The sequence below is a fragment of the Phoxinus phoxinus genome, assembly GCF_949152265.1.
Source record: "Phoxinus phoxinus genome assembly, chromosome: 23".
Classification (NCBI taxonomy): Eukaryota; Metazoa; Chordata; class Actinopteri; order Cypriniformes; family Leuciscidae; genus Phoxinus; species Phoxinus phoxinus.
Window position 1 is genome coordinate 12,888,019 of NC_136898.1, and position 27,874 is coordinate 12,915,892.

At 37.7% G+C, this 27,874-nt stretch overlaps 1 protein-coding gene across 15 annotated transcripts; it reads right to left on the reverse strand.

Annotated features, from left to right (window-relative positions):
• Window positions 1-4: 4 nt before the first annotated feature.
• On the reverse strand, window positions 5-27,808 carry ehbp1l1b (EH domain binding protein 1-like 1b). Of its 15 annotated transcripts, none has more exons than XM_079600414.1 (30): window positions 27,225-27,808; window positions 22,653-22,710; window positions 21,756-21,851; window positions 21,607-21,660; window positions 20,629-20,810; window positions 19,951-20,090; window positions 19,439-19,513; window positions 17,823-18,089; window positions 16,389-16,550; window positions 15,989-16,144; window positions 14,064-14,375; window positions 13,105-13,164; window positions 12,805-12,967; window positions 11,600-12,322; window positions 10,808-11,218; window positions 10,076-10,489; window positions 9,343-9,726; window positions 8,306-9,031; window positions 6,094-7,317; window positions 5,762-5,852; window positions 5,332-5,504; window positions 4,542-4,590; window positions 3,884-4,441; window positions 3,730-3,799; window positions 3,591-3,640; window positions 2,842-2,953; window positions 2,645-2,744; window positions 2,490-2,563; window positions 1,663-1,777; window positions 5-1,190 (listed from the first exon to the last, which is right to left on the reverse strand). In XM_079600414.1, the coding sequence occupies exons 1-30, from the start codon at window positions 27,326-27,328 to the stop codon at window positions 1,103-1,105; spliced, it is 7,191 nt and encodes a 2,396-aa protein (XP_079456540.1). In that variant the 5' UTR covers window positions 27,329-27,808; the 3' UTR covers window positions 5-1,102. The 15 variants fall into 15 exon arrangements, with proteins under 15 accessions (XP_079456540.1, XP_079456538.1, XP_079456537.1 ...); XM_079600412.1 differs by having other exon boundaries at window positions 2,842-2,962; XM_079600411.1 differs by having other exon boundaries at window positions 2,842-2,962; window positions 3,591-3,643.
• Between the last annotated feature and the right edge of the window lie 66 nt (window positions 27,809-27,874).

Here is a 27,874-nt window from a genome sequence, read left to right on the forward strand (position 1 = left end):
ATTAAATTTATAACACTAATTCAAACATCATCAAACTTTATTGAATAAAACACTCTAAATCTTACAATAGGAATGAACAACACATTTAAATATCAAAAAGAGTACAGTCAGACAAAATACTTTTTTGTATATCTATAAAACAATCCATAAATATTTTTCATTTTGTGTTATCTTTCAAGGTTTAAAACTGAAAAATACAGGCTTCGATATATAGAATATAAAAAGCCCCTTTTCAAAAGGTATTAAATATCTAAAGGCACTGCAATGCATAACAATTTTATGAATACATTCATTTGGAGACATATTGTCTGATAAACGATCAGAGAATACAATTTGCAGCTAATACAAGACAACAGCCCAACAGAGACATTTTGGCATACCAGAAAACAACACGTTTAAATAAATAATGTAAAAACAGAAAACTTTGGCGCAATTCTCTTTGCCTGTTCGATACATCTTAAAGACAGTCAAATCATCTTAATCATCTGGAGCAAAGTAAAACTTTTTTTTTTACAAGAAATAATACATTTCCAATAAAACTTAACAAAGGAGAAAATAATCTTACTCACTGCTGTAGCTTGGAAGAATTCTATTGGTTATTGAGCACTGTTTTGTTCACTTCAGCAAAAAATGTACAAATCCTGACGAAGGTCACATGACAGAAGTCTCAAATATTTTTATTTTGCAATCTACAGCAGTATGAAGGATTTTTCTCTTTACTCCCTTTTATTTCTTGTGTTCAGTTCATTTGTCTGTAACCATTCAGGTATGTGAAGGGTGTTTGTTTATTGTCCAATAAAACAATAAAGACCTTTTCAGATTTAAAGTAATATTGCTTATAAAATCAAGCTCTTTACCAATGCAACCTGGAAGAACCTTCAAATCATTGTGCAAACTTTCAGGGTATAACTAGTATGATCCACACTGGACATGTCATACATCTCGCAGATGTCACTGAGATCTTGAAGATGTTGTAAGGAAAGGCTTAACGTTAAAGCCAAATGTCTTTGAAAGTTAAAACAAGGCACACTAATGTCCTGGTGTAGTCAAAGTCATCTAGATTGTCTCTTGTGCTGTGAGCCTCAGTTTTCATATGAATTCTTTATTGAAGGACACACTTTTCCTTATTGCTGTATTTTCTACGTCTTTCCTCCAGACCTTTCTGCAGTCTTTCATCCTCCTCCAAAGCTCTGCACATACAAAATACATACAGTGAATGTGTAAATTAAAATCACATAACCCATTTATAATTTTCACCATGCCAGTGCACCAAAACACAATTGCTGCGTCGGGAAATCGAATACTTCCCTACTATATAGGCTAGTATGCGGAAAACGGTACGCCAGCAGAGTAGTATTCGAAAAACAGTAGGCGAAAAGTCCCCGGATGACCTACTACTTCTTCCGAGATTCTGAAGTGTGCATTCGATGGGAGAGGATTTATGAATGGCAGTGAAGCGACGTAACTGACGCTGGAAGGTCACATGTTAATGACAACATGGCGGATGGATTACGTCCGGATTACATTCATAGTACACACACATTCATACTTTCATTCATACATTCATTCATACTTTTTTGACGGTCACAAAGTAAGTTCAAATTCAAAGGTGGTACATACTCAGAGAGTACATGATTTCAGAGGCACAGAGTGTAGACTCACCCTCTCTCTTTTGCATCCATGTCTCTGACCAGCTCGTCCCGCTTGTTGACCAGTGACACCAGCTCCTGCAGCAGTAACTGTTCTCTGTGCTGCTGGGCCTGAGTCTTCTGCCAGTCTGAGTGATGGAATATGAATGTGAGTGATGAAATACTGACTACTGAAGCTGCAGCCACAAAGGAAATAGGTAAGTAAAGTTTAACATATTAATAGACCAATATATGGGCCAAGCAGGGGATTATTTTTCCATTTTGTGTGTGCACGCTTTTTTTTAACCCATTAATGGACACCCCCCTTTTTAAGCATAGATGTGAAAAATAAATGGTTGCAGCAGTTCATGAATGCTTTGGAATACAGACCTAAAGTTGGTATTTTTTAGGAAGACACTCAGCAGATTATTGCAAAAGTGAAAGCACTTAAAAAAAAGAAAAGTTTATACTGTATATACAGTACACACATTTATTTATACATATACAAACACGCACACACACATACATATGACATATATAAATTGAATAATATATACACATATATTATGTAAACACAAACTTTTACGTTAGATGTGAAATGTGATCGGTTTGACAGCACAAATTTAAATGGACTGATTTCATTTTTGTAATGCTTTTGTTTAATTTAATGTTGGCCTAATACTTATCTATAAAAGTATAAAATTATAATGTCAGCCATTTATTGATTATCAGCCATAACTAATACATTATTATGGATTGTTTTTATTAAATTAATCTTATATAGCCAAAATATGAGTGTATTGTTGAGCTGTGACTGACCAGCGTTTCCATTAAATAACTCATATCAGTTACATGTCTTACCTTCAATAGCCATCATGGCTCTGAGCTCTCGGTTTAGCAGCTCAAACCTTCTTTCTAAATCCTGCTCTTCTTGCCTGCAAGGATAACATCATTAATGTTTATCGGTGTGGACTGACACATCACTTGTGAATGCGAGTAAGATTATCAGGACATACAGCAGCTCCAGATGGTCTTGTCTCCTGATCAAAGCATTCTTCTTGTTGACCAGAGTGAACCACTCCTGAATCAGCTTCTCTTCGTCATCTTTATCACTTCCTGTTAAACAGACAATAATGAAGTATCATGCTGGATTCCAAGAGTTAACTTGAAATCAGTTTAACTCTCTTTCCTTCAATGTGAATTTTTTTCTTACCCGTCTCCATGAGCTTTCTGAGCCTTTTCTCCACGATATCAGCTCTTCTGTCTATGTGCTTCTGTTCGGTTTCCAGGGCCTGGAGTTCACTCAACACATACTGATTGGTGTCCTGCAGACACTGGCCAGGAAGGACCACAGGGAGACATACATAAAACCAGACAAGAGAGTATCGCAGACAGAGAGAGAGAGAGAGAGAGAGAAAAAGAAAGCGAAAATGGTTGGAAATGGGGAGGAAGAGAGATGAAGCACAAAGATAATGGAGAGGAAAGGACAGGCTTGATTTTACTGGATACAAGGTAATTAAATATGGGATGGTAAAAGCTTGTGAATCAGGGGTCGGATTCACTTAAAGGAAATTTCTTTAGATACATTCTAAAAATGTCTACACCAGACGCAAGTGGTGCGAGTGGGTCTTAAAATTTTTTTTGGGGGGAATGCAAAATATTCTTGACTTTATTTTTAAGTTAAAAAATAAGAGGCAACAGCACTTAAGAGGACTTTTATTTTTAAGAATGTTTTGTGAATCCAGCCCCAGAACTGGACTATTATGATGGTTATTGTAAATTTAGATAGTAGGGCTGCACAATATTGATGAAAAATGTGATGTGCAATAACTTGTTAAACAATGCGATATGCTGATACATTCATATTTTAAAATCACAAGCTTTGTGGTTATCCAAGAATTTCACTTTTGTTTTTAAAAGATGAAACACTGTAATTCTCTCAGTGACGGAGGGTATACTGACCATTGTCTCATTATCTGCTGATTTAACATCATGGTTTACTTCGTGAGGTTCTGCAAACACATATCAAATGGCGAAAAGATGTAAATATCAAATCTTTCCAAATTCTATAATTTTTTAGGAAGATGTTTAGGTAGGTTACCTGTTTCAGCACTTTCTCTTGCAGCTGTTGAGCCATTTGTTCCTTGAACTGTTGGTTCATGTTTATCTGACTGTCAGAGGTTAGTAGAAACGATACTATTAGATTAAATATTGAAACATAAATGCGTGGAAAGGGAATATTTAATGTCCTTTACCTCCTTTGGTGGCTCCTTTGAATCAGGCTCATCCATGGATTCACTCTTCAGCCGTGACCGCTGTCTCTTCACCAGATCCGCATCTCGTATGTGGCCGAATCCTGATCTGGAAGCAGCTGCGTTTGGTCGTGGCGGGGCCACCGGTGTCTGCGCACCTTCCTGTGTCTCCTTACTGCCCTTCTCATCCACCTTTCCCGCACGTTTAGTCCGAGGTGGAGGAACAAGACCTCCGTTGGGCTTCGCCACAGTGTCACTTCCCTCCTCTCCCAGTGAGTCCTTGCTGTTATTGTCTCCTGACACAGATCCAGCCTGGAGCCTCTCCGCACAGAATTTGGCCGCTGCGTGTACATCCGCCCGCTGGTTTGGCCCGGCCACTGCGTAGCTGGTCTGACTGTTGTTCTGCTCAATCTGTAACACACTCAACTCCTGTCCGGTGAAGTGAGCACGGATTTGGCACAAGTACGTCATGACGATCAAACGATCTGGCACAGAGAGAAGCACCATGTCTGAGGGCTCCAGCAGACGAGATATTCCCTGTGATGCAAAACCATCAAAAGCCTGAAAGAGAAGAAAAAATAGGTAGCAAGAATGATGAGGTTTATTTTGTGTTTATAGTTAAAAATTGTCCATGAGGAACATCTGCATAAAACAAACTTACATTTTTGTTGTTTTGCTTTATGTTGTGAGGCTCTAATGCATCAAAGTCACTGGAAAACAACAACTAGGTCAGTACATAATAACAAATTCATTCTGATATGTTTTACAGTGTTTAATGAATGTTTTTTATTGTAAACAGTTAAATGGCGACAAGAAATAAATAATAATAAATTAAAATAAAGCCTTTAATTTTTTTTTTTAACCCTAGCAGTTAGTTTTGTTTTAACATCTGTATTTGGGAGAATCATTCAAGTAATTATTTAATAATTAATTTGAATGAATTCTGTAATTGTTGTCATATATGAACAATAAGCTATGAATGTCCAATATTAATATTTTACATTACTTTGTATAAATAAAATAAATAAAATTCAAATAAAACAATACAATAAATTATTTTAAATTCTACAAGTTAATTTAGGCATCACAACATTATATTGCACAATATAAACAATGGATATTCATTTTGAATTTGCCAAAAAATAAATTTTCTAGTGTTGTTAAAATATTGTAGTTTTTAAAGATTTTAAATGAGTGTTATATGATGGCAAAGATAAATTAAATAAAACAGAGAAATTGAACATGCAGAATTAGGTATTACATTTAAAGCTATCAACCGATATGCTACAAATACATAATGCATCGCTATTTTTTTTGTTTTACTTGTACAAAATTACTGTTAATTGAACCAAGTAATCTATAAAACAGTCTTTTAGGCTGTTGAATAAATGGAATCATACTAAGAAAGAATAAGTTTGTTTTGAGCTGGGTATGAAAGACATGAAACTCACATTATCTCAGGGTGGAAGTGATGTAGGATGGCACAGAACGCAAGGCCATTACGCCAAGAGGTGCTGAAGTTTGTGATTTTTACTCCCTTATAGTTATTAGTGATCTCTTGACACCACTTCAGCAAGGACTGACTGGAGGTCACCAGACCAGGACTGGGCAGTGGACTGGCAAACTGTATAGTGACAAATGGAAAGACGAAAAAAAAAGAAGAGATTTGATTAGAAAAAACAAAACACAGTCTACATTTAACATGCACTTTAAACAGCAAATGCCACTCACATCCCATGCAGGCACTCCTGAACCCTCTTTATTTGATTCATCTATTGATTTTACTATTGTGAGGTCCATAGGTGGTGGAATGATTTTCTTTTTACTGCGCATTGGGGGCACAATCACATGACATGCGTCTACAGTGGTCTGGCCATTAACCTGCACACTGCCTGGGCTCCTAGATGGTGTCTCGTTCCCTTTAGCCTCTGGGGTTACATTAGAGGAATCCTTTTCTTGAGGATGACCAGACCTGTCAAAAGGACAGTTAATATGTTAAACCTAGTTAAAGTAAAAATGAAATTGTTCAGCTATGCAAAACGGGTAGTTTTCCTCTGCAATGCTTAGAACATTTGGGGTGTGGTTTTAAAGGTTGATGAAAAGACATGCAAATATTAATATACACAGTGTTCACAGATATAATATGGTACTCAAACAACATAATATGGTAAAATAAGGCTGAATTTTAGTGTTTACACGCCACTCAAACTTACAATTCATCAGGCACGGATGGTGGTCTATCCTGCTCTATTTGAGCCTCTTCACTTCTATCAATACTTAAATCTGGTTGTTCCTTGTTCTTAGTTTCATCTTCTGAGTTTTCTGTCTGGTTTGTGGGCTTAACAGCTGGCGTATCTTGGCACTCCCTTTCAGCTGCCATACATTCCAGCTGGACATTTTGTTCTTGCTTGTTTAACCGGACACTATCATCTAAAACAGCATTTCTAGCATTGGTTTCTCTATCATCTAACTTCAAATTCTCCAGTGGCACAGAGGAAGTCTGAGGATGACTGATGTCAATTTTCTCATCTATCTCATCTTGAGAAATCACTGATGGTTGAGGTCCAATAGTATTTGTGATCTCAGTCTTATCTAAATATGTCTGTATCTCATCCACGACCGGTTTCATGCTAGACTTGAGTTGCAGGGGAGGAGTTGGAGGAAGTTCAAAATCAGACTTGCAGGGGATCAAGCGTTTCTTAGTGCGTGGAGCAGGAGCAGGAGCTGGAGGCTGTGTCGTCTCCTCTTCTACCATTTGACAAATCTTTGCTAACAGAACATTCTCCTCTGAGAGGTCGTCATCCTTTAGACTGGAACTTTCTGTACCCTTTGTTGGCTCACTGTGTCTTTCAAGTTTAGGAGAAGGGAATGGCCATGGGACCACAGAGCTTCTCGGAGAAATGTCCTGCCCGGAAATAACATTCTCATCAATGTTTATATCTGTTGGCTTCACTGTGGCTGCTGCAATAATCCTTTCTGATGCCTTAGTGATGACTGGGCTGCTGTCTTTTTCCATCTCAACTTTTGAAGTGTCGCCCTCTAGTGGTGATAAGTTATTCTCACTCATCTCCTTTGCAACATCATCGCATATCTCAGCAGTCTTTACAGTTGTTGTCTCTGTAGTTACATGTAAAGGAGTGGTTCCTTTTTCATCATATTGTGGAACCACATGTTTGTTATCCGCTGCACCGCTACTGTTTTGATTGATGGCATCAGGGCCGACTTCCTGTAAAGGCACTGGGGGTGGTGACTGCATACACTCATCTTGACAAGGAGGGATAACTTTGTTAACAGGTTGGGAAATGGTTTCCGTTAGTGTAGTGTCTTTTAATATAGACACAGATTCTGATGGATTGGCAGTCTGAGGTGCTTCTAGTGTTTGTATGGCTGTGAAATCTCTTGGTTGTAGTATTGGCTGTATTGAGGATTCCTCTGGTCTGTGAGAAATGGGACACCAGAACAAAATATAAAAATTTTACACCTTACCAATTTGGTTATTATAGCGTGCAAATGTTTTTCAGTAAAAATGCAATTAAGTGAAAATGGCACAATCAGTTCCAGCAAGGGGCTACAAACAGCAGCGTTAGCCCACAGTCCCTGTGTAACGTTTTCTGCTAACATTTTTTTGCAAGCTGGCAGCAGCAGTTGCAAAATAGACAAACAAGCTGCAAAATTGCTGTTTAGTCCTTTTTGATAAACCACAGAGAGCCCAAAACCAAAGCCTGCACTTTAAAAAAAAAAAAGGAACCAACCCAATAGGTTTCATGCTCATAATACACTACCACACAAATGTTTGGTGTCGGTAAGATTTTTTTTTAAAAGAAATGTCTTATTCTCACCAAGGCTTCTTTTATTTGACTGCTTTTGCTTTTTATTGTTTAAAAACTGAATTTGTTCCTGTGCTGGCAAAGATGAATTTTCAGCAGTGATTACTCCAGTCTTCAGTGTCACATGGTCCTTCAGAAATCAATCTAATATGCTAATGTTGTGCTCAGGAAACATTTCTTATTATTATCAATGTTAAAAACAGTTGTGCTGCTAAATATTTTTGTGAAAAATAGTGATATTTTTTTTTTTCAGGATAAATAGAAAGTTCAAAAGAACAACATTTATTTGAAACAGAAACATTTTGTAACTATAAATGTCTTTACTGGCACTTGTGTCCTTGCTGAATAAAGTATTAATAAAAAATCTTTGACCCAAACTTTTGAATGGTAGTGCATCCCAACCCATCTCTTAGACATAAGATTCATAAAATGCACTGCTTTATGTCACACGCAGACACCACCAGCCCGTCACAGACAAATACGAATAACGACTAGAACGCTTGACTGTCAGCCAGACGGAACATTGCCAAAATCGTGCCGATCATATAAGGAGGGTCATAAAAATGAGAGGCAGTGCAGGCAGAGGTCATGCACTTACCCTCCATCCATATATAGCTCAGCAGACCACACTGTCCCTAAGTCTTCCTGACCCAGTTCAAATTCCAGCTCCTCCGACATAGGCCTTAAATCTGCTGTCTTTATCTTTATCTTTCCAGGAGTCATCTTGCCAAGCAGAAGTTCTCCATGTCCATTTCTTTTTGGGCTTTTGTGTATTTTTATTTCCTCATAGTCTACCACCAGACGATCTGTTTCCACAGCACTGGCGTTTTGCACACCTTTCTTAGCAGGTATGTCTTCTTTTGTGGTTTCCAGAGGCAAGCATATCTCTTCATTTATCTTTTCATTTGATATCACACTCTCAGACTTTAATTCCATCTTCATGCTTTTGTCACTTCTTTTTGATGTACGTTGGGTTTTCTCAATTGCGGTTTTCTGTTTAGAAGGACTTCCTTCATCCTGGGCTTTGAAATTAATGGATCCGCTTTGAGTTTCTCTGGCAGCCAGTTTCAAGCACTCCACCAAGCTCATGGCCACCGGCTCGGCAGTCTGAATATCTATCTGGAACTCGCTAGACGGTAACAAATCCTTGATTAGGTGTTCCTGGGGCTCATCATCAGTTGGATGCTCCTTTTCGGTGTCACAGAAGGCCTCGGGAGGGAGAATTTCAACCACAGATCCATCTTGATTGTCCAAGATCGTGTCATCTTGAACATCGGTTTCTGCAGCACTTGGCTGCTGTAGTATAGATCTCATGGTCTCATAACTAAAGGACGAGGACATTTAAATGACACAATTACATTACACCATGACAAAACAAATGGTTTCCGTTCACAAAAAGACTGTTTTTGATTTAGCCGCGAGAATCACCAGCCAGTATTTAATCAATCAATCAAACAAGCAAGCTATGCTTCTCATCACTACAGGACACCCTAAATGTGGATGCAAAAGCTTCCTTGCAAATGCACAATCCCACCTAATAACAACCTTTCAGTGTTTCAGGAAATTAAATTATAGCCATGCAGATGCCGAGGCCAAAGAAGCTCGGTGCAAGTCTCAGAATTGTCCCACACTTACCCTTTGTACAGAACACCGAAAATCCCCCTTATGAAGCCTACAGATACCTCTTCCTGATCAAAAACAGAGTCAAGTTCTTGTTTGGATGTATCTATGGTCCTATCTGTTCCTACATCAATCTCAAGGCCAAGTTCAGTCCCTGAACAGACACCTTCAGTCCTGAGATCTTCTTTAGGTCCAGCTTGAGTTGTCCAAATTCTCTCACTGCCCGTTTGCAGCAGCATCTTATCATCTGAATCTTCCACTTCAGGGGTCTTCTCTTCATTTATTTCTCTCTGACTCTCTCTGATAGCATTTTTATTCAGATTGTGGTGGAAAGGGGACAAATCGAAGGAATCCTTTTGCTCCTCTGGCTTGGTTTCTGATGTTTCCTGTCCACGTTGGCTGCCATGGACCAAAAAGTGTAAGTGACAAGAATATATTCTTTGAATTTTAATATTCTCTCGCTAACATCTATACTCCCAGCAAGTAAAACGATTGCTTACTTTAAGAGATCCATTAGAAACACAGGCAGAATAAATTAATAAATTGTCAATGTTGTTAATATAATGTCAATATATGAACTGTCACTTTTTATTAATTTAATGCATCTTTGCAGAATAAAAGTATGAACTGTTTTAAAACAAAAAAATCTTACTGACTCCAAACTATAGTATGGACGAATCTATGCAAGCCCAGTTTGCAGTCCACACAAAACTCCATGCAGTGAGGTTAACAAACCTCATGCACTTACCCCCTATCCAGGACCTCTTTTTCTTGTATCGACTTGGCCATGCTAACAACCTCATCACTTTTTTCTTTAGTTTTCTCCTCTACTGTGGCCCACAACACACTCTCTGTTTCAAACGTGACCTCTTTCTTTAAACCATTTTCGTCAGACTGGGTATCCGGAGACAGATTGGGCGTCAGAGGGCAAAGTTCCTCCAGATGCAGTGATGTCCAGTTTTCCTTTGCAGCAACAGCAGGGGAGATCACAGGAAGTGGAGGTTTCATACGGACCTGTATACTGACTTTGAAAGCTTCTTTACTCTTCTCCTTAATTGTCTCAGCTGGTTGTGGTTTTAGGACATTGGAGGGCTGCTGGGACACTGGTTCAGTTAAAACGAGATTCTCAGCACCCTCAATTTGGTTTACAGCTTTTTCTTCACTGTGAGGTAAGGAATAGGTTTTGACACATTTTACTTACCTTGTTTAGATCAAACATGCATTAATGAAACTTTATCCACATTCATTTGCCTGCTATAACATTCAGTACCAATATCAATATCAGCACGTTTATATCCAAATCATCAAATATGGCTTGCCGAAACTCACTCGCTTATTGATGCATGAGAGTGCACAAAATGCCCAAAAGACCATTTTAACACACTTAATCGTATGAGACGTGACAAAACTCAAGCATGCAAGCACTCGACCATGGCTGAACATTAGAGACCATGTTGGGCACTGTCAAAATGTCTCTTACCCTCCATCTAAAGATTTTTTTGTGGACACTTCAGCTTTTTTTTCTTCTTTTGGCATCTTGTGAGGCGTTTTGTGCTTATTTATTTCCTCATCTCTTGTTTCCTCCTCCTGATCTTTTACATTCTCTTCCAGAGAACTCCAGATTGGCACTTCTGCTTGGGTGAACGGAAGCGAATGGACCTCCATGCTCTTCTGCGTTAACACTGTGTTGTCTGACTCCTTTACAATCGGCTCTGGTTTAGCTGGTTCACTGACTGCTGGAGTTTCTTCTGAGATGCATTTAAGGACTTTGGGCTCCAGGGATTGGGGATGAATAGGAGGAAGCTCTTTGGGCAGTGCTGTTATCTGAGGGGCAGCTGCTTTGAGGCTAACGCTAGGCCTGTCATCTGGAGTGAAGGCCATTTCATTTTGACTGAGAGAATAACAGGGAACAGAAGAATGAGACAGGAAGAAAATGGTTACAGAAAGAGAAAAATAAGGAAATTAGTATTTAGTAGAGTTTAGGAAGTTCAAATACAAATTTCTGGAGAATTGATGTGGATGATGTAAAGGACAGAAGTGTCATTTTGTGGTTGGCGAAGAAGATATACACAAACCTATCTGCTCATACTGAGGTCAGTTAGTATATATAAATGTGTTATCTATAAAACATAATTTTATGTGCCTAACTATTCAAATGAACATCATTAAAAGACAGATAAGGGTTTATTGAAACACAAAAAGTAGCACAAAAGAGGAAAGTTTAAGTTTGCAGCAGTTTGGGAGTGTAGTACCATGCGAGCAACACACTAACCTTTCCACAATAGTTAAAATCTTGTCCAGCTGATCCTTATGGGACTTTTGCTCTCTCAAACTACTCTCGACCTTAGATGCAAGGACTTCTTCCACCCACATTTGACTATTTTCCCTGGGAAGATCCGTAGGTTCTTGCTGTGGAGGTGATGAGCTGGATAAAACATTGTGGATATTTTGTTCTGTAGGGGTAACCACAGTTGAAGCAAATTTCTTGATTATTTTGTCCTCGTCTGACTTGTTGAGGTCGGCACAAAACAGAGCACCCTTCGCATTCTGCTCATTCGGTTCCTCTTTTGGAGAAACTTCCCCTGCTGAGTCAATTATTGGGTTTTCTGGTTGCTTTAGTAAGTCATCATCGGTTATTGAAAAGGTTTGAACCAGACTGGACTGCATTGGCGTTTCAGAGTCAATTTTGAGTGGTTCTTTCTCAGGGCGACTGCTAACAGTAAAATTTTTAATGGGTTGGAAGGTCATGATCACTTTATCAAAATCATCCACTTTAAAATCAGGCTCTTCCTCAGCCAAAGGTGGTTTCTCTGCAATAAAAACGTGTTGATTTTTCTTTATAAGAGGGGAAACCACTGATGAGTGAGGTATTGTTGCTGGAGCAGAGAATGGGTGTGGAGGAGGGGCAGTCCCAATGTCCAATTGCTCAGATCTGGGAGCTTCCACAGGCGGTACTCCAGATGTGTCTAAAGATGACTTGCCAACAGGCCCAAGACTGGGGGACAAAGATACTTGGTGTCAAAGGTGGAAAATATGGGGTGAGAGGCCACAAAGCATGGCAGTGTTTGGTAAGATTAGATGCAGCTTTTCCTTAGACAGCACTTTGTGTGGCAGCAATGTTAGTGGCGAAAGAGGGACGCAGGATTGGAGTGGTGAGGGAAAGCAATGGAGAGTTCAAACATTTACACAGCTGGTGTAGGCAAATGTCATGGTCTGTTTATGATAGGCTCATCACAAGGTCATGCATTTCCCCTATTGTTATTAAGGAACAGTTTTTCTTATTTAAAGAGTTAAAAGAATATTCATGCAGAAACGCTTTACAAACAGAGCAAAATACTAAATTATGAATACACCTCTGCCAATCAGACTGTCTGCAAAGTTGATATTATGTTAGTTTTTACTGAATTCTAAAGTTAAAATGTATGTTAGTGATTTATACTTGATGCCAGAACCAAAAAAAAATGTTTAAATGCCCACCTTTTTACAGCTGTGGCAGGTCTGAAATCTTTTCTTTCAGTGCTGCTGGTTTCAGGTTGACGGAGGGAGGAAGAAGATTGTTGATTCGCTATGCTAATGCTGCAGACTGTCCGATGTTGCTCTTGTTTGGGCTCAGAGGTCTTTAGTTCTTCAGTGAGTAAATCTGTGGAACATAACAGCAAATTGAATCAGAATAATTATTAAAATAAATAAAAGCTAATCAATCTTAATCTATTTGGGTTTCAATCATTTTTAGGCCTTTTACATCATTAACGACAAGAGTGAAGAATACGTATTCACCTTGTAAAAATGGATTTGTTTGATCCTCCTCTGTAAGTGTGTTGAGCTCCCTGGGTATTTCTGGAAAACAATTGATATACAATAAAATCAACATTTTAAAATAATTGTATTAATGCATTATGAGTTTTATTAAGTTTCAACTATTGAATTAATTTTCAAAGACAACTGCTGATTTGAGATGACGTGAGTGGAAATGTCATTGCAGAATTTTATGCAAATAAGCAATCTCTAAAGTGGGATTTTGGACCAATGAGAGTTCCCTGTGGGCGGGACTATCTAGCATGACATGGCAAACATAATTAATCTAGTCGCGTGTGGTGGATGTAGCTAGTTACAACAAAAACCTTATATTAATGATAGATGTGAAACAAAACTTTGACACATTTTGTCATGATCACTTTATGATCACTTTATCAAAATCAGCCACTTTAAAATCAGGCTCTTCCTTTAGCCAAAGGTGGTTTCTCTGCAATAAAAACTTGTTGATTTTTCTTTGTGATGACGTGAGTGGAAACGTCATTGCAGACTTTTATGCAAATAAGCAATCTCTAAAGTGTGGACCAATAACCACATTTTGGACGTTCTTTTACATGACAACAGGGTTTTGGGGGCCTGAAATGCAAACTTTTGAAAACTGGTTTCGAAAAGTGCAAGTTTTTGAAAATGATACTGTTATGGTCTCCGTGTAAACTACAAAGGCGCAAATTTGTGGAAATGGTGACGTCATGTGCACGCGTATTATGTGTTAAAGTTAACGACACTGAGGTCTGTAAGCAAGCTTTTCAAAAGCGCAAAGAAAAAACATTTCCGTTTTTAGTTCATCATTGTTGTGTACCGGTAAATGTACCCTTAAATCGCAAAATAAATCTTCTAGTACATTATAACCGTTAGACCTATCACCAGTCACACTAGTTCCTATTACAGATCTCTTTTAAAGCAAACGATAGGCAGTTTAGTACCTGACCGTGCGGAAGAAGATTGAGGTGAACAGCAGGGGGCATTTGTGAGAGCTTCACTGGTTGACAGAGCAAGAGCAGAGATAGAGGAGGAGACAGTTGCTGGGGTAAAAGAGACAGGTAGAGGTTTGCTAATGGGGTAAGAGAGGGAGACAGGTGGAGGTGGCTTGGGGAGTTGACTAGAAGGGCAAGATGTTTCACAAAGAGCTTCAAGATCTGGTTTGCTCAGCAAAGGAACAGCAGGTTCATTTAGAGGGACACTGAAGAAAGGAGATGTAGAAGCCTCCATCGTCCGTTCATTTACCTCTGCAAAAGCTGTGAGAAAAAGATGGAAAATTAAGAGTAAAGCAGGTGAAGGAAGTTTTAAGATAGATCAACTGAAATAACAGCTGTTACTTGATCCAGTGTTAGAGGCTCAGTTTGAATCAATATATATTTATCTGAAGCAAATATTGATCTAAACATCAGAGTAGGGGCTTTCAAACTTTTTGAGGGACAATCACATATGATGATGATGGAACCTTTTCTAAAGTATAAAGGCATCTATATATTTTTAATGTATAAAACAACACATTTATACTGTTTAAGAAAAAAATATATGATACAGTGTGTGCTTAATTATTATGAAAGTCGTTATTAGGATCATATTTTCACAACACTTCAGCTTGTTATTCTTATTAAGTCGGGGTTATATTTTAGGATTGTTTACCTTAGCAATGTCTCTGAGAATCTTACACTTTACACTTCTGGAGACTCCAAGTAGGTTCTGGAAAATGGTGGCACTAGAGAGTAAAGGGCACTTTTAGTCTTAAAGTATTAAGCAGTTAACCTGTTTTTTTTTTTTTTTTGCGTGACCCTGGTGACCCAATGAGCATTTTGCTGTCCAATGGTCGATGCCTTGCTTTTGCAATTTCTAGTATTGCATCCTTCTCTTGGGCATTTCATAATTTTGAAATCAGTATGAGCAATATTTTTGGCCCATTTGAATATAAGGCGGTTTTCACTTCCAGCTCTTGTTAACAATTATATATCACTAGATTATATATGATATACTAAATTAATAGTAGTTACTAATATTGATGTGGTTTGGAATAGGTAAAATGTGCTTGGAAAAAATGAACAGAATATCGACTTGCATAATAATTATGCACACACTTTGAAGACAAACTTAAATTATTATTATTATTTTCTTTAAATAATTTTACTTCTATATTGTCATTGCAATAAAGTAAATTAAAATATCTATAAAAATATTTTATTATTATTATTTTTTTTTTTTACAATTTCTGACCAGTCTTTAGAAAGCAAAATTAAATACATTCCAAGTATTGTAGTAACATTCAATTTAAAAGGAAATTTAAATGAAGTGATTGAGAACAAAATGTTCAACAATTTCATTAATACCTTCAAGGTAGGGTAGGTCAGAATTGTCTAAAAAAAACTTTTATTCAAATTTGTTTAAACTGTCTTTATATACCAATACATAATTAAAATGCAAGTACTCTGAAATAGAGAGTATAAAAAACTGAGTGACTCTAGTGTATTTAATCTTCAATAAACACAGCTCATTAATTCCATTCACTCCCACCTAAAAACGGGTGCGCGACTGCGCGCACGTGGGTAATAGCGGCGGTAATAGCGGCGGAGAGTGACAGTCGCGCAAGCCAATCACTTGTTTCGTCCCGGTAGGAATTAATGAGCTGTGTTTTTTAAAGATTAAATAAACTATAGTCACTAAATTTTTATACTCTCTTTTTCAAAGTACTTACATTTTAATTATGTATTGGTATATAAAGACAGTTTAAGCCAATTTGAAAAAAAGTTCTTTAGACAATTCTTACCTACCCAACCTTTAAGTGCACTAGTTTACTGTACTTTAGCATTGCTGCCTCTATTGTTTACATGCAGTCTGGAAGATTTCTCAATACCTGGCACACTGCCAGCAGATGGATGGTTAAGCGTTTCAGAAAGAGAGAGGGAAGAAGTTTTGGGTTCGAGGACAGGGACAGGAGTGGGGGATACAGGGCGAGCACCAGGGACAATCTTGGGCTTAAAAACATTGGTGCGAGGTGCTCCAAAAGAATCTAAGACAGAAGTGCAATCACACAAAGAGAACGCAGACCACGTGAAAGAAGAAGATTAGTCAGAGATGCTGAAAAAGTGAGAACAAGAGACAGTGGCTAAGAGGAAATGAATCTGACTTCTCCAAAAGCTATCTTAAAGTTTCCTTTAGAGTCAGGCTAAGATTTACTATTCCTATTAGAATTACCGTAAATGTACTCTGACTTGCATTTAGTCTGTAAATGTTTAGAAATCAGGAGTCTTTACCTTTCGGGAGCACAGTGGGAAGATAGGGAGAGTGAGAGAGGAAGGGATCGGAAGAGGAAGAAAGAGAAGCCCGAGGGAATTTGAGCAGAGGATAGTCAGAGGTCACCGGACCCTCCAGAGGGGCCTCGGAGCCTGACAGTCTTCTTGGAAAAGGCACAGGAGCTGGACATAATCGTAGAGGGAAAAATAGACAGATAAACAATATGTACAGTAGTCCAGGCTTTGTCGAGAAATACAAAGATGCATAAGCACTATTAGAATTGTTTATCTGGGTGATGACTGTAAAAGAACATTTGCATGGGTCCATTTGCAACACATGCATGTGGATGTCAATGAATTCACGCATGCACACTGCAGCTAAATACTCTCACGCTTCTTTTTTCTTTTTAAATGCGGTTGTCACTATTCAAAATTTGCAACGCGTATGTGGCCATAGTGAATTTCAGTTCTCAGTTCTCTGAAACTATTTCTTTTGCAGCCCTACACATGCTTCATAGTGATCAAAAAGATTTTCTAAAACTTTTGGCCAAATCCTCCATGTAAAGTCTAAGATGACAATGCAGAAGGGAATGGAATTATACCACATGACCCTGGTGTTTGTCAAAAACATTACGCAAATCAACCAGGAATTTTCTCATGAGTGGAAGAAAACTACCAAAATGTTCAATATTAAATAAAATTACAGACTACCTGTAAATGCTTAAAAATGATTTCACTTCCTCAAGTGAAACAATTACCATTTGTGTAGTGCTTTAAACACATTTTTATGAAGAAATATAAGAACAACGAAAAGGTCAATAAATATTCACTTCTGTTAAAAGTTTGGGGTTGGTAAGATTTTTTTGGTAAGAAGTATCTTATGCTCACCAAGGCTGCATTTATTTAATCACAATACAGTAAAAACTGAAATATTGTTAAATATCATTACAATTAAAAATAACTCTTTTCAATTAGAAAATATTTTTTTCCTGTGGTGGCAAAGCTGAATTTTATGTATCATTACTCCAATCTTCATTGTCACATGATCCTTCAGAAAGCATTCTAATATGCTTATTTGCTGCTCAAGAAACATTTCTTATTATTATCAATGTTGAAAACAGTTGTGCTGCTTAATATTTTTGAGGAAATCACAATACATTTTTCTCAGGATTCTTTGACAAAATCACAGCAATTGAAATATATTTCTTTGTAACAAATGTCTTTGCTGTCACGTTTGAATGGTTTAATGCATCTAATTTGGTATTGTATCTGAGATGGTGATTTTATCAGAAGAGAAGAACTTCAATTCCATTTGAAGTACACGTTGTTACCATAGAAGCCATATAACCATACATACAAATGACTGTAATCAAGTAGGAATGTCAACTAGCAACCAACAGTATAGCAGGCGACTTGCTGACCTCCAGCGGTTTAATTTAAGTCGATCTATGGTACCTGAGCCAGGGGATGGCTTGAAGACTTTGGGCAATGCTGGGGGGAGCAAACCAGTAGTATTTTGCTCTGTGGGGGAGTCAGGTGGGGCCTGTAGTTGGGCAATGGGTGGTGGACGTGGTGGTCTGGAGCGGGCGGGTGAGGGCATGGTGCGAGGGGTTGGACTGGGTGGGGTGGGTAAAGGTGGACGTGCTGGCAGGTCAGGGTTACGGATAGTGCCAGATGCTGGGCGTGAGAGGACACCATCAGCAGGCCTCTCCTTACCACTGACTGAGGTTAGCATGAAAAATGGAGGGAGAAAGACAGCAAGAGTGAAAGAGAAAGTAGCAATAGAGTGAAAGAGAAAGTAAAAGAGCAGTATTGAGAAAAAGCAATGAGGCAAAAGAGGTGATAGAGAGAGAAAGGTCATGAATGTAACATTAAGGATGGTGGTACATCGTCATAAAAAACATTTAAAGGGTTAATTACCCTAAAGAAAATATTATTTTCTCACCCTCATGTAATTCCAAACTTGTACGCAGGTTTTTTTTCTATGTAACACTAAAGGAGGATTTAATGCAACAACAGTTCACAGTAGCCATGTTTAACAATTTATTTTATTTGTCAGTGTATTTAATAGAAATTATATTATATGGTAATAGAAATTATCTATTTGCAACGCAGTAATAAAACAATCAACGCTTGTAAAAGCAAGGCAGTTTAACCGACAACAGAAGCTGACCCACGCGACAGAAATCCATGTCCGCGCGCGTCTATGTTTAGCAATTCCAGCGCGCACGCACACATCTGAGCACACCGAAGTCCGGTGTCGGCACGCTATTCGGCTATGAAGTTTGTAAATAATACAAATAATCTTATTTTTATTCATTATTTGCTTCTATTGTTATTACATTTTTGGGCCTTTAAACACCTTAAAATGCACTATGTAGGTCCGAGAAATCCAAATTTTATTTGAGATAATAAAATTTTATTTGAGATTATATTTGAGACTGCCTGATGTATCAATTTTTCAATATTTGACAAATACAAGTTGTCTTTTTCAGTTACATTTATGTAATTTGTCATTCTCAATATTTTTGGAAATAATTATGCACCATTCTAAAATAATCTAAACTAATCAAATCGAATCGAATTGGACACGATTTCAAATTTCACAATGCATCTCAATAATGACGTGAAGAATCATAAACCTTTGTTAAGAAAAAGAGTTGCATGAACATGTTTCAAAATTCCTTGTGTTCCAGGAAAAGGGTGAGGGTCCTGACAACAACATGAGGATAAGTAAATAATGATTTTTTTCATTGAGAGTTGAACTACACCCTTTAAATTAGATTTTAATATTTTCATGAAATTCATGATGAAATGCAAGTCAAAGCAATGAAGGACAAAGAATGAATGTGCATATGCATCATATATGCAACAAAACCACATCAGTGAAAAATCATATCCATGAAACATTCTAGGGATATTTCAATTAATGGAAATAATTAATTGGATGTGGTTTTATATGAACTTAATTTTTATTAAGAAAGAAAATGATATCAGTATGATCAGACACGTGATATGACTGAAAAGAGTGTAGAGAGAGAATATGCAAAGAGCATATGTAAATAAAGTACCTATTGCTGAATGGCTCTTTAGAGATGCAGGTCTCTTTTCTTGGGAGCGTGTTGGTCGAAGAGGAAGGTGGGGTGCTGACAGAGAGAGAAAGAGAGAAGGAGAAGTTCTAGCATGTGAGGAAGTAAGGGTTACTATGGTAAGAGAAAATACACATGCATCAGTAATGATTCATGCAAGAGGGTAGATGAATAAGGATATAAGATAAAGAATACAAGACATGAGTATGCAAGTGTTTTATAAATACATTGGGGTCCTAAAGTCTGAGACCACAAGTGAAAATGCATCTATTGTGCTATCTAACTTAATGCTTTAACTTTTCATTACAAATCATATTATCAGCAAAACAATGTATATTTCTTCTGCATTTTACATCATAATGTTACTTTGTTTAGCATTTTCCAGAATCCAAAAAGTTATTTCCAAGTCTAAAATGTATTTTTGAATCCCAGATTTTCAATGTGGTCTCAGACGTTTGGTCCCCATTGTATATGTTCATTGTTTTTTATAATACCTGGAGCTGCAGTACTGAGATTAAGCCCAGTACTGGATCTCTTATCCTCCTCTTCATCACTCTCATTAAAGTCGTCCAGGTTCCCAATGTCTGTTGGTTTTACACTCATCAGACTGGCGAGACTCTGCATATCCTCGTCCCTACAGAGGAAACCCATAACTGGTCAAGAACTGTGAGGGGATATAAAGGTTATTTGTCAAGTGGCGTAGGTATTTCATTGAACCAGCTGTGAAAACCCCACTATGCGAATTGTATGTGCGTCTTTACTTCCAGAAGCTATGTAAAGTTATTTGATCTAATGGAGATTAGGCACGAAATTCTTTTGCATTACATCCTAATGCAGCATCTCTACAAGGCTGTATTGTTTTGGAAATTTCTGCTCTGCATGCTTCTTGACCTGCACATGTCAGGAAAGAAACTCACGCCAGTGTTCAACGGCAAACCATTTCTCTGGTTGGATTCAAACACACTCCAAATATTTTCAACCGAAATCAAGGAACTGTTTGCCTTTTGTTTTGCAACAAGTTTCATGCATTCGGTTTTGGTGCAATCACAAAAAAAGACTTGCTGTGGTCACATTCCCACATGATTGAATCTAGATAATTAAACACCACATGCAAGTGTTATAGTTTCCTGAGCAAGGACTCCATGTGGATGAGGTCAACAGGGAGAACTCACGTAGCTTTCCCCTCCTTGAGGAACACACAGGATAAGGAGAGCTTCAGCGTGGCCTCCACCACCTTCACCGACAGAGGCTTCATTTTGAGCATCAGGTCCGTCTGTGAGTGTGTTGCACTGGCAAACTTCTTCATGTTCAAGTCCACAGATGCCAGAACTTTTCGACTGCCCTTCGCTGTCTCCTGTAGAACATCAGACAAGGTAACTTTGATAATAATAAAGGTAATTTTTCACATTTTGTTCTTTTTGCATTTTGAATTACCTATATATATATATATATATATATATATATATATATATATATATATATATATATATATATACACACACACACACATTTACGCATCACTGGCCACTTTATTAGGTACACCTGTTCAACTGCTTGTTAACAGAAATATCTAATCAGCCAATTACATGACAGTAACTCAATATATTTCGATCTGCTGAAGTTCAAACTGAGCTTCAGAAACATGAAATTTGAAGAAGTGAAATGTGATTTAAGTGACTTTGAATGTAGCATGGTTATTGGTGCCAGACAGGCTGGTCTGAGTATTTCAGAAAATGCTGATCTACTAGGATACAACCATCTCTAGGGTTTACAGAGAATGGTTCTAAAAAGAGAAAATATCCTGTTCTGTGGGAAAATGCCTTGTTGATGCCAGAGGTCAGAGGAGAATGGCCACACTGGTTCGAGCTGATAGAAATGTAACCGTAACTCAAATAACCACTGGTTACAACCGAGGTCTGCAGAAGAGTGTCTCTGAACACATAACATGTTAAACCTTGAAGCAGATGGACAGCAGAGGAAGACCACACTGGGTGCCACTTCTGTCAGCTAAAAACAGGAAACTGACTATAATATGCTACAACAGGCTCACCAGATTTGGACAATAGAAGACTGGAAGATTTCTGCTGAGACATTCAGATGGTAGGGTCACGATTTGTTGTAAACAACATTGAAGCACTAAAAAAACTTACATTCTCAATGAAAAATGTCCATTCTTTGTCTTCAAACTCATCTGCATGTGGGTCCTGTGAAACAAAAGCATATTCAAAAAGTTCAAATTATAGCATAGTTCAGCATTTGTCAGTATCTGTATCAAGTTGTGTATTGCATGAGTTCATACCCTGTAGAGTGTGGCGGTAATATCCACATTCTCAGGTACTGGCCACACCACCATTCCCCTGTAGGGATTTTTGATGCCTGGCTGCCATGCATGAAGCTGATGAGAAAATAACAACACTGTCAGTCATAATAATCCACATTGTACAGCAGTTGTAATCATTGTAAGCACTTGTAAATCACTGTAAATAAAGGATAGTTAAACATAATAATTTGAGTGTCAGTACACTGTTCTGAGTGAAAGCTTGGGAAGAAAATCAACTTAGTTGACATGTAGTTGCACAATTACTTATAGTTAACAGAGTGTTCAAAAGGGACCATCAAAATAAAGTGTTACCAAACTATCTTATTTATATAGGCAAGGCAAGGCAAGTTTATTTGTATACCACATTTTTTCATACAGAAGGGTAAAAAATGAAAGGGTAACTGTCGCCAAAATTGAACCTAGGCTATTTTAGAATGGAAACTTTTAAGATTGACCGTATTTTCGTTTTAGCTCAAAATGCCTTTTGAATGGGAGTGCTAGGGGCAGTTCTATGGTATGATCAAAATCGCTATTTTTAAAACACTAAGGCTCGATATTAGCTATCATAGAAGTGCCCCTACCACTCCCATTCAAAAGGCATTTTGAGCTAAAACGAAAATACGGTCAATCTTAAAAATGGCGTTTCCATTCTAATTATGCTTTTACATGAAAGTTTGACTCGGTTAGATTAACAAAAAGAGCCTTGGTTCAATTTTGGCGACAGTTACCCTTTAAAGATTAAGATTCATAAAATAATACTCGATTCCTGATCAACTGCCTGATCACTAAGTGTTGGTGTGATCCTATCTGGAATGGAAGAAATCGAGAGTCAGGTTTGTGATTGTATAGACAATTAAAGATTGTTTATCTTTGTACCTTGGAGCAAATGCGTCTGTTCCTCCTTGTCCACACCACTCTCAGTTTGTCTGGTTGCCTATAAAACAAAAATAAAAGAGTGCTGAGTGGGAGTTTACAAGTTGAATAATGGGTCTTTTACTATTGATAAAGACTTCTACAATAAGACTATCACTTTTCAGTGCTTAAAGTGGAAGTACATATTATACATATATAGCAGGAAGTACATATAAAGCATATACGAAATGATCTTGAGAAAGCCACTGTGGCATTGCTTGTTTGTTTGTGTCTACAAAAAGCTACAGGCAGTGAAACAGATCTTGCGATCTGGTCTCCCAGTGTTACCCAGAGGCAGAAAGGAATCAATAAATGCTGCCAAATGTTTCAAACCCAAAACAAAACAAGAGCACATGATGCAAGGCCTTGCATACAAGACGAATCCAAACTGGGGGAACCTTTTACTCACAAACAAGCACCAAGAACAAATAATTGAGTGAGGCTGAGGCATGAAACGTTGTCTTACTAAATAACCAAATGTCAATTTGGTGTCATTTGGGACATGTGGTATCTATTACATTTACTCCCCAGCATTGCTACCATACTGCTAGATGAAAATGTAAACAAGTTAAAGAAAAAAATTCCCCTTGTGGGACAATAAAGGTTAAGAAAAAAACCTTTAAAAAAGTTCCTGTGATGTTAAAGTCTGTTTATTGAGGTCACACGCACCCTGTAGTCCCAGATAAGCCTTATATCTGATATCTAGAACATTATGATGATATATTGCCAGAAAAATGCAAATCAATAAGTGTGGAGCTTTAAAAACAAATTAATGGAAATCATTTACCAAGTGTACAGTGTACATGTACACATCTGCTCTGGCACATGTTTCCTAAATAAACTTGCCCTTTTGTAGTGAATTGTTCAGATGTGAGCCCATTGTACACCTCTGAGCTGTTCATTGCCATGCTCGCTGCATTAAGAATTGGAGGAAACTCGGCAAGGTCACATGACCGAGCTGACTTTGGCTCACAGCACAAGGGGTGTTGGCCTCTGATCTCACTGTGTTTACAAACAGCTGTTCACATTTAATAATAGCGACTTATATTTTGGGATATGAGGGTTGTCATTAAGCATAAAAAAACGCTGAAGGGAACAAAACGATTTGTTGTATAAGCTACTGTTCAAAAGTTTTAGATTTGTTTGTCTCTTGTGCTCACCATGGCTGCATTTATTTGATAAAAAAATTTGATAAAAAAACAGTAATATTGTGAAATATTATACAAATTTAAAGCAACTGTTTCCTATTTTAATATATTTTAAAATACCAATTATTATTGTGACGTCAAAGCTGAATTGTCAGCATCATTACTCTAGTCTTCGGTGTCACATAGACAATTTTAATCATTCTAATATGCTGATTTGCTGCCCAATAAAAAAAAAAATCGTATTATTATTATTAGGCTAGTAATGCTGGAAATAGTTGTGCTGCTCAATATTTTTGTGGAAACAGGGTTTTTTTTTCCCAGTTTTTTTTTTTAATAAATAGAAAGTTTAAAACAAGTTAAACAGCATTTATACATATATATTTTTTGTAACTTTATAAATGTCTTTACTGTAACTTGTGAACAATTTAATGCATCCTTGCAGAATAAACTACTATTGACCCCAAACTTTTGAACGATATAGTATTTGCTCTCATGATGTTCAAACACAAAATGAGGATTTGCCCTGTTCATCACACATAGACACGGCTTCAAAACATTCAAAACATGTTTCCATCCAAAGTTGCAAATTTAACTTATGCGCAAAATTGGAATATGGGTTAAAATATTTGTGAATAAAGCAGCATTTCCATCCCATGTGTTCAAGAGAACAAAATTGTCACTTCTTGGGAAAATAGCGCAAAATATCTAATAAAAATGGAAGTTGCTGCTTTACTTGACTTGCATAAATGACGAAACTCAAACACTCACATGTTATCTTGCATTTGGATGCCTGATGTTTGGTAATGCAATCATGTGAGACAGTTCTGGGAAGTCATCATTATACAGTCATTCTGATGACAGACTTTGGTAGAGGTATTTCAGAAAGATCAAACAGATGCTGTGCAATGAAATTGGTCCGCCGGTTAGTCCAGTTATCCAATCCCATCCTCTGTTGAGGCAAAGTCATGTGAGTTTTTTGTTGCGCATCGAGGGATTAATTCGGTAAATGTTCGGTAAACGGCAAGATGCGCAGGAATTCTAAATTCTGCTATTGTAGCGTATGAGTCACATGGACCACTTTTAAGATATTGTTATGGTGCTTTAATGAAGTCCCTTATTGCATGGAAAACCAAGACCAGAATATGAATAGAAATTGCTACTTTCGCATTCCACAGAAGAAGGTCAAACAGGTTTGAAATGGCATGAGTTTCAACGAAGGGAAAATGAATAACATCCCTTTAAACTAACCGAGAATATGATTCTTGAACGTGGTCCAGATGTAAATGTCACAGTACAGCTGGATCATCTATTGTTGTTCACATTGATGTTTGAAAAGGTAATGTGTGTCAGTAGCAGGACGAACCGCTACACAAAGAGAAGCGAGACCCAACTCTTACTCAGGTTACAGCTAGTAATAGCAACAGGGCAGAACGGTCTAAAAGGATAAATTAGGAGGAGAAGAGGGGGAACGTGGGTAGAGCGCGGATGGACGTAAAAATAGACTGCCCGTCTGGTTGGAAAAATTAGTTCTCTTTCTGTCATTTTCTTCTTGTAATTCAGTCCTTCTTTTTTATCACTTTGACATGTAAAGTATGGCCAACTGTCAGATAAACACACACGTGCTCACATACACACACCCCGTTCAAGTTATTATTACCCCATCAGAAGCAACCGCTGTGTCATTTTCAGCTGTCTGATATCTCCTGCTCACACCCTCCTCAGCTGTGGCGTAACATCAACAGACTTTGGCCCAATGGCAGTATATGAAAATCACCTCTATGAGCTGCACATGATCAGACGTGCTTACAGAAATACACATTCTGTAGTTTCTTTTCACCTTTAGAAACACTACCTGCTCTACAAAAGAGAATTTAAGAAAGCTGTACTACGATACACGTTTAGGTCAGCAAAAGAAAGCTCTGGAAAAGAAAGATACACAGGAATTTCTTTCCTCAGTGTTGCAAGAGAATCTAGGACATTACACATCAGCTGTAAGCTCATTAGGTGATAACAACAATTACGACGGTTTAAGTTTACTATTAACCCAACCTTTTTTTTCTTCCAATAACAACGTTGAAAGTTTGAATATGAGTCCATATTAAATAAGAAAGAGTAACTACTTTGTAGAATATAGAATTGGTGAAACTGATATCATTTAGATCACCAATAAGATGATTCAGGCATTCTATGACAGAGATTGTGCTAATCTCATTCTCATAGTGCTTACTAATAGGCAGAAATTACAGAGTGATTCAGTTCTTCCGAAAGGCAGATGACAAACCGTTGAATAACGGAGGGTTGTTTCATCTGCCAGGCTAAGACTTGTTCATAGAATATTGTCAATAGTTACTATCAGCAAAATGATTAAAACACAAATTCTCCAGTCCAACAGAAGCACTCAAGAACATCTTAGCGCATTATGTGTGTTGTGCATATGGGTATTCTGCATCTTGTATTGTCTTATACTGACATTATTACATGACTGCAATGTTGGCGGATGATGCACCCAATATTTACACTCACTCACTGTTGCACTTGTGTATGGTGTAGTGATGATAAAGTTATTTGATTTGATTGCTTTGATCAAATACACCTTTTTGTCTTTGCTGTATAGTGATTGAAAAGCAGTATCTTTTTCAAATCCAATCAAACTGAATTCTTCCTGATAATGCTGTCTTTGGTCATAGATAAGAACAGATAGGCCATATAAGACACGTGTCATTAATGAATGTGAGGACCGAAACACTCCCTGTCTGTAAACAGCTGTCTCCTGATCAAGACACTTATGATAGCAGAAATAGTTGAATTGTTTATTTCTCTCACCTTAACACTGTTTATATGGAAAACTTTTTTGAAGAAAAAATAAAATAAAATCAAAGCCAAGTCCTATTGCACAAAACTTATAATTTGTGTTTTGTGTTGGAAAACAGCAATAAAGTATTTCCCAACTATTTAAGGGTGAAGTCAAGAGGAATTCAATGCTCTTTTAAGCTCTCATGATACATGAATAACCGAAAAATGACAAGGACAACACCTAAAAAGAATGGAAAAGACAACACCACTTAATAAAAAAAAGCATGAGAGCTTTATTCTGAAGATTATCATGATGGATGTTCATAATATGTTCAGTGTTGACAGCACGAGTGATGGAGGCGGAAGTAGAGGTGTGTGTGGCTGTCAACGTTCTCCTATGCATTTCAAATACAGTCTTAATATCGAGAGCTGTATTAATTGTTCTATTCACAATCATTTAGAATAGCCTACCAACGCTAAATTAAAATAAGATACAGTGTGTGCGCATTGTACTGTTTCAGTCAGAAGAACCGCCCTTCAGCACTGCGTATTTAGGGAGCACACGCGCTATAACGGAAAAGAAATCATAACTTACCATTTCTTTGTACATTCCAGAACAAGTTCTTGATACGAAGCAACGAACTGAAATTTAGTAGCCTTTTTGCCAACTCTTTGTAATCTTTTCCACACTGAAGTCATTCTTCTGTAGAAAATGCAGTATCCGCGAATGAAGTCAGGCACATGGAAATTATGTTTTTACCGTCCCGCCACTGAACAAAAAGTAAAACCTACTGAAATATACGGCTGTCAAGTGGCTCGTAAAGTGAAATGTTCCTGTTGAGGAGCACGAGCTGCACCTCATGCGGCTCAGTACCACCGAACTGTCGCCATCGAGTAAAGACCATTTACGGAAACTACTGCATCACGTTACACACCAGAGCTAGAGATTGTCAGTGTATTGCAATTAGTTGCCTTGGAGCAAAAACATTTGTGCGTATAGAATCTTGAGGGACGGTTTCGTTTTTGAGTCGTGGAAACTCACGCGATACGAAATTATTCTAAAAAGCCGCTGTCTGACCATGAACTGATGAAAGTGGATGAAGAAGTGCAGGAGTTGGTGGGAAGGGTTATGCAAACACGCATATGATGCAGCTCTATGCAAAATCTCCCTCATTGTATTCCGTACAGTACTAAAGGTAGGCTACTAGTGACGTGATGGATCAGGGGTTAGGCTACATCCAGTCA

Bases quoted from the DNA above. Each gene is read 5' to 3' on its own strand.
- ehbp1l1b (XM_079600401.1), bottom strand. From the start codon at position 27,328: ATGACTTCAGTGTGGAAAAGATTACAAAGAGTTGGCAAAAAGGCTACT. The intron at 20,091-20,628 runs GTGAGTTCTCCC...TTTCCTCTGTAG, and splicing joins CTCAAGGAGGGGAAAGCTAC to GGACGAGGATATGCAGAGTC. The intron at 12,323-12,804 runs GTGGGCATTTAA...TTTGTCCCCCAG, and splicing joins CCTGCCACAGCTGTAAAAAG to TCTTGGGCCTGTTGGCAAGT.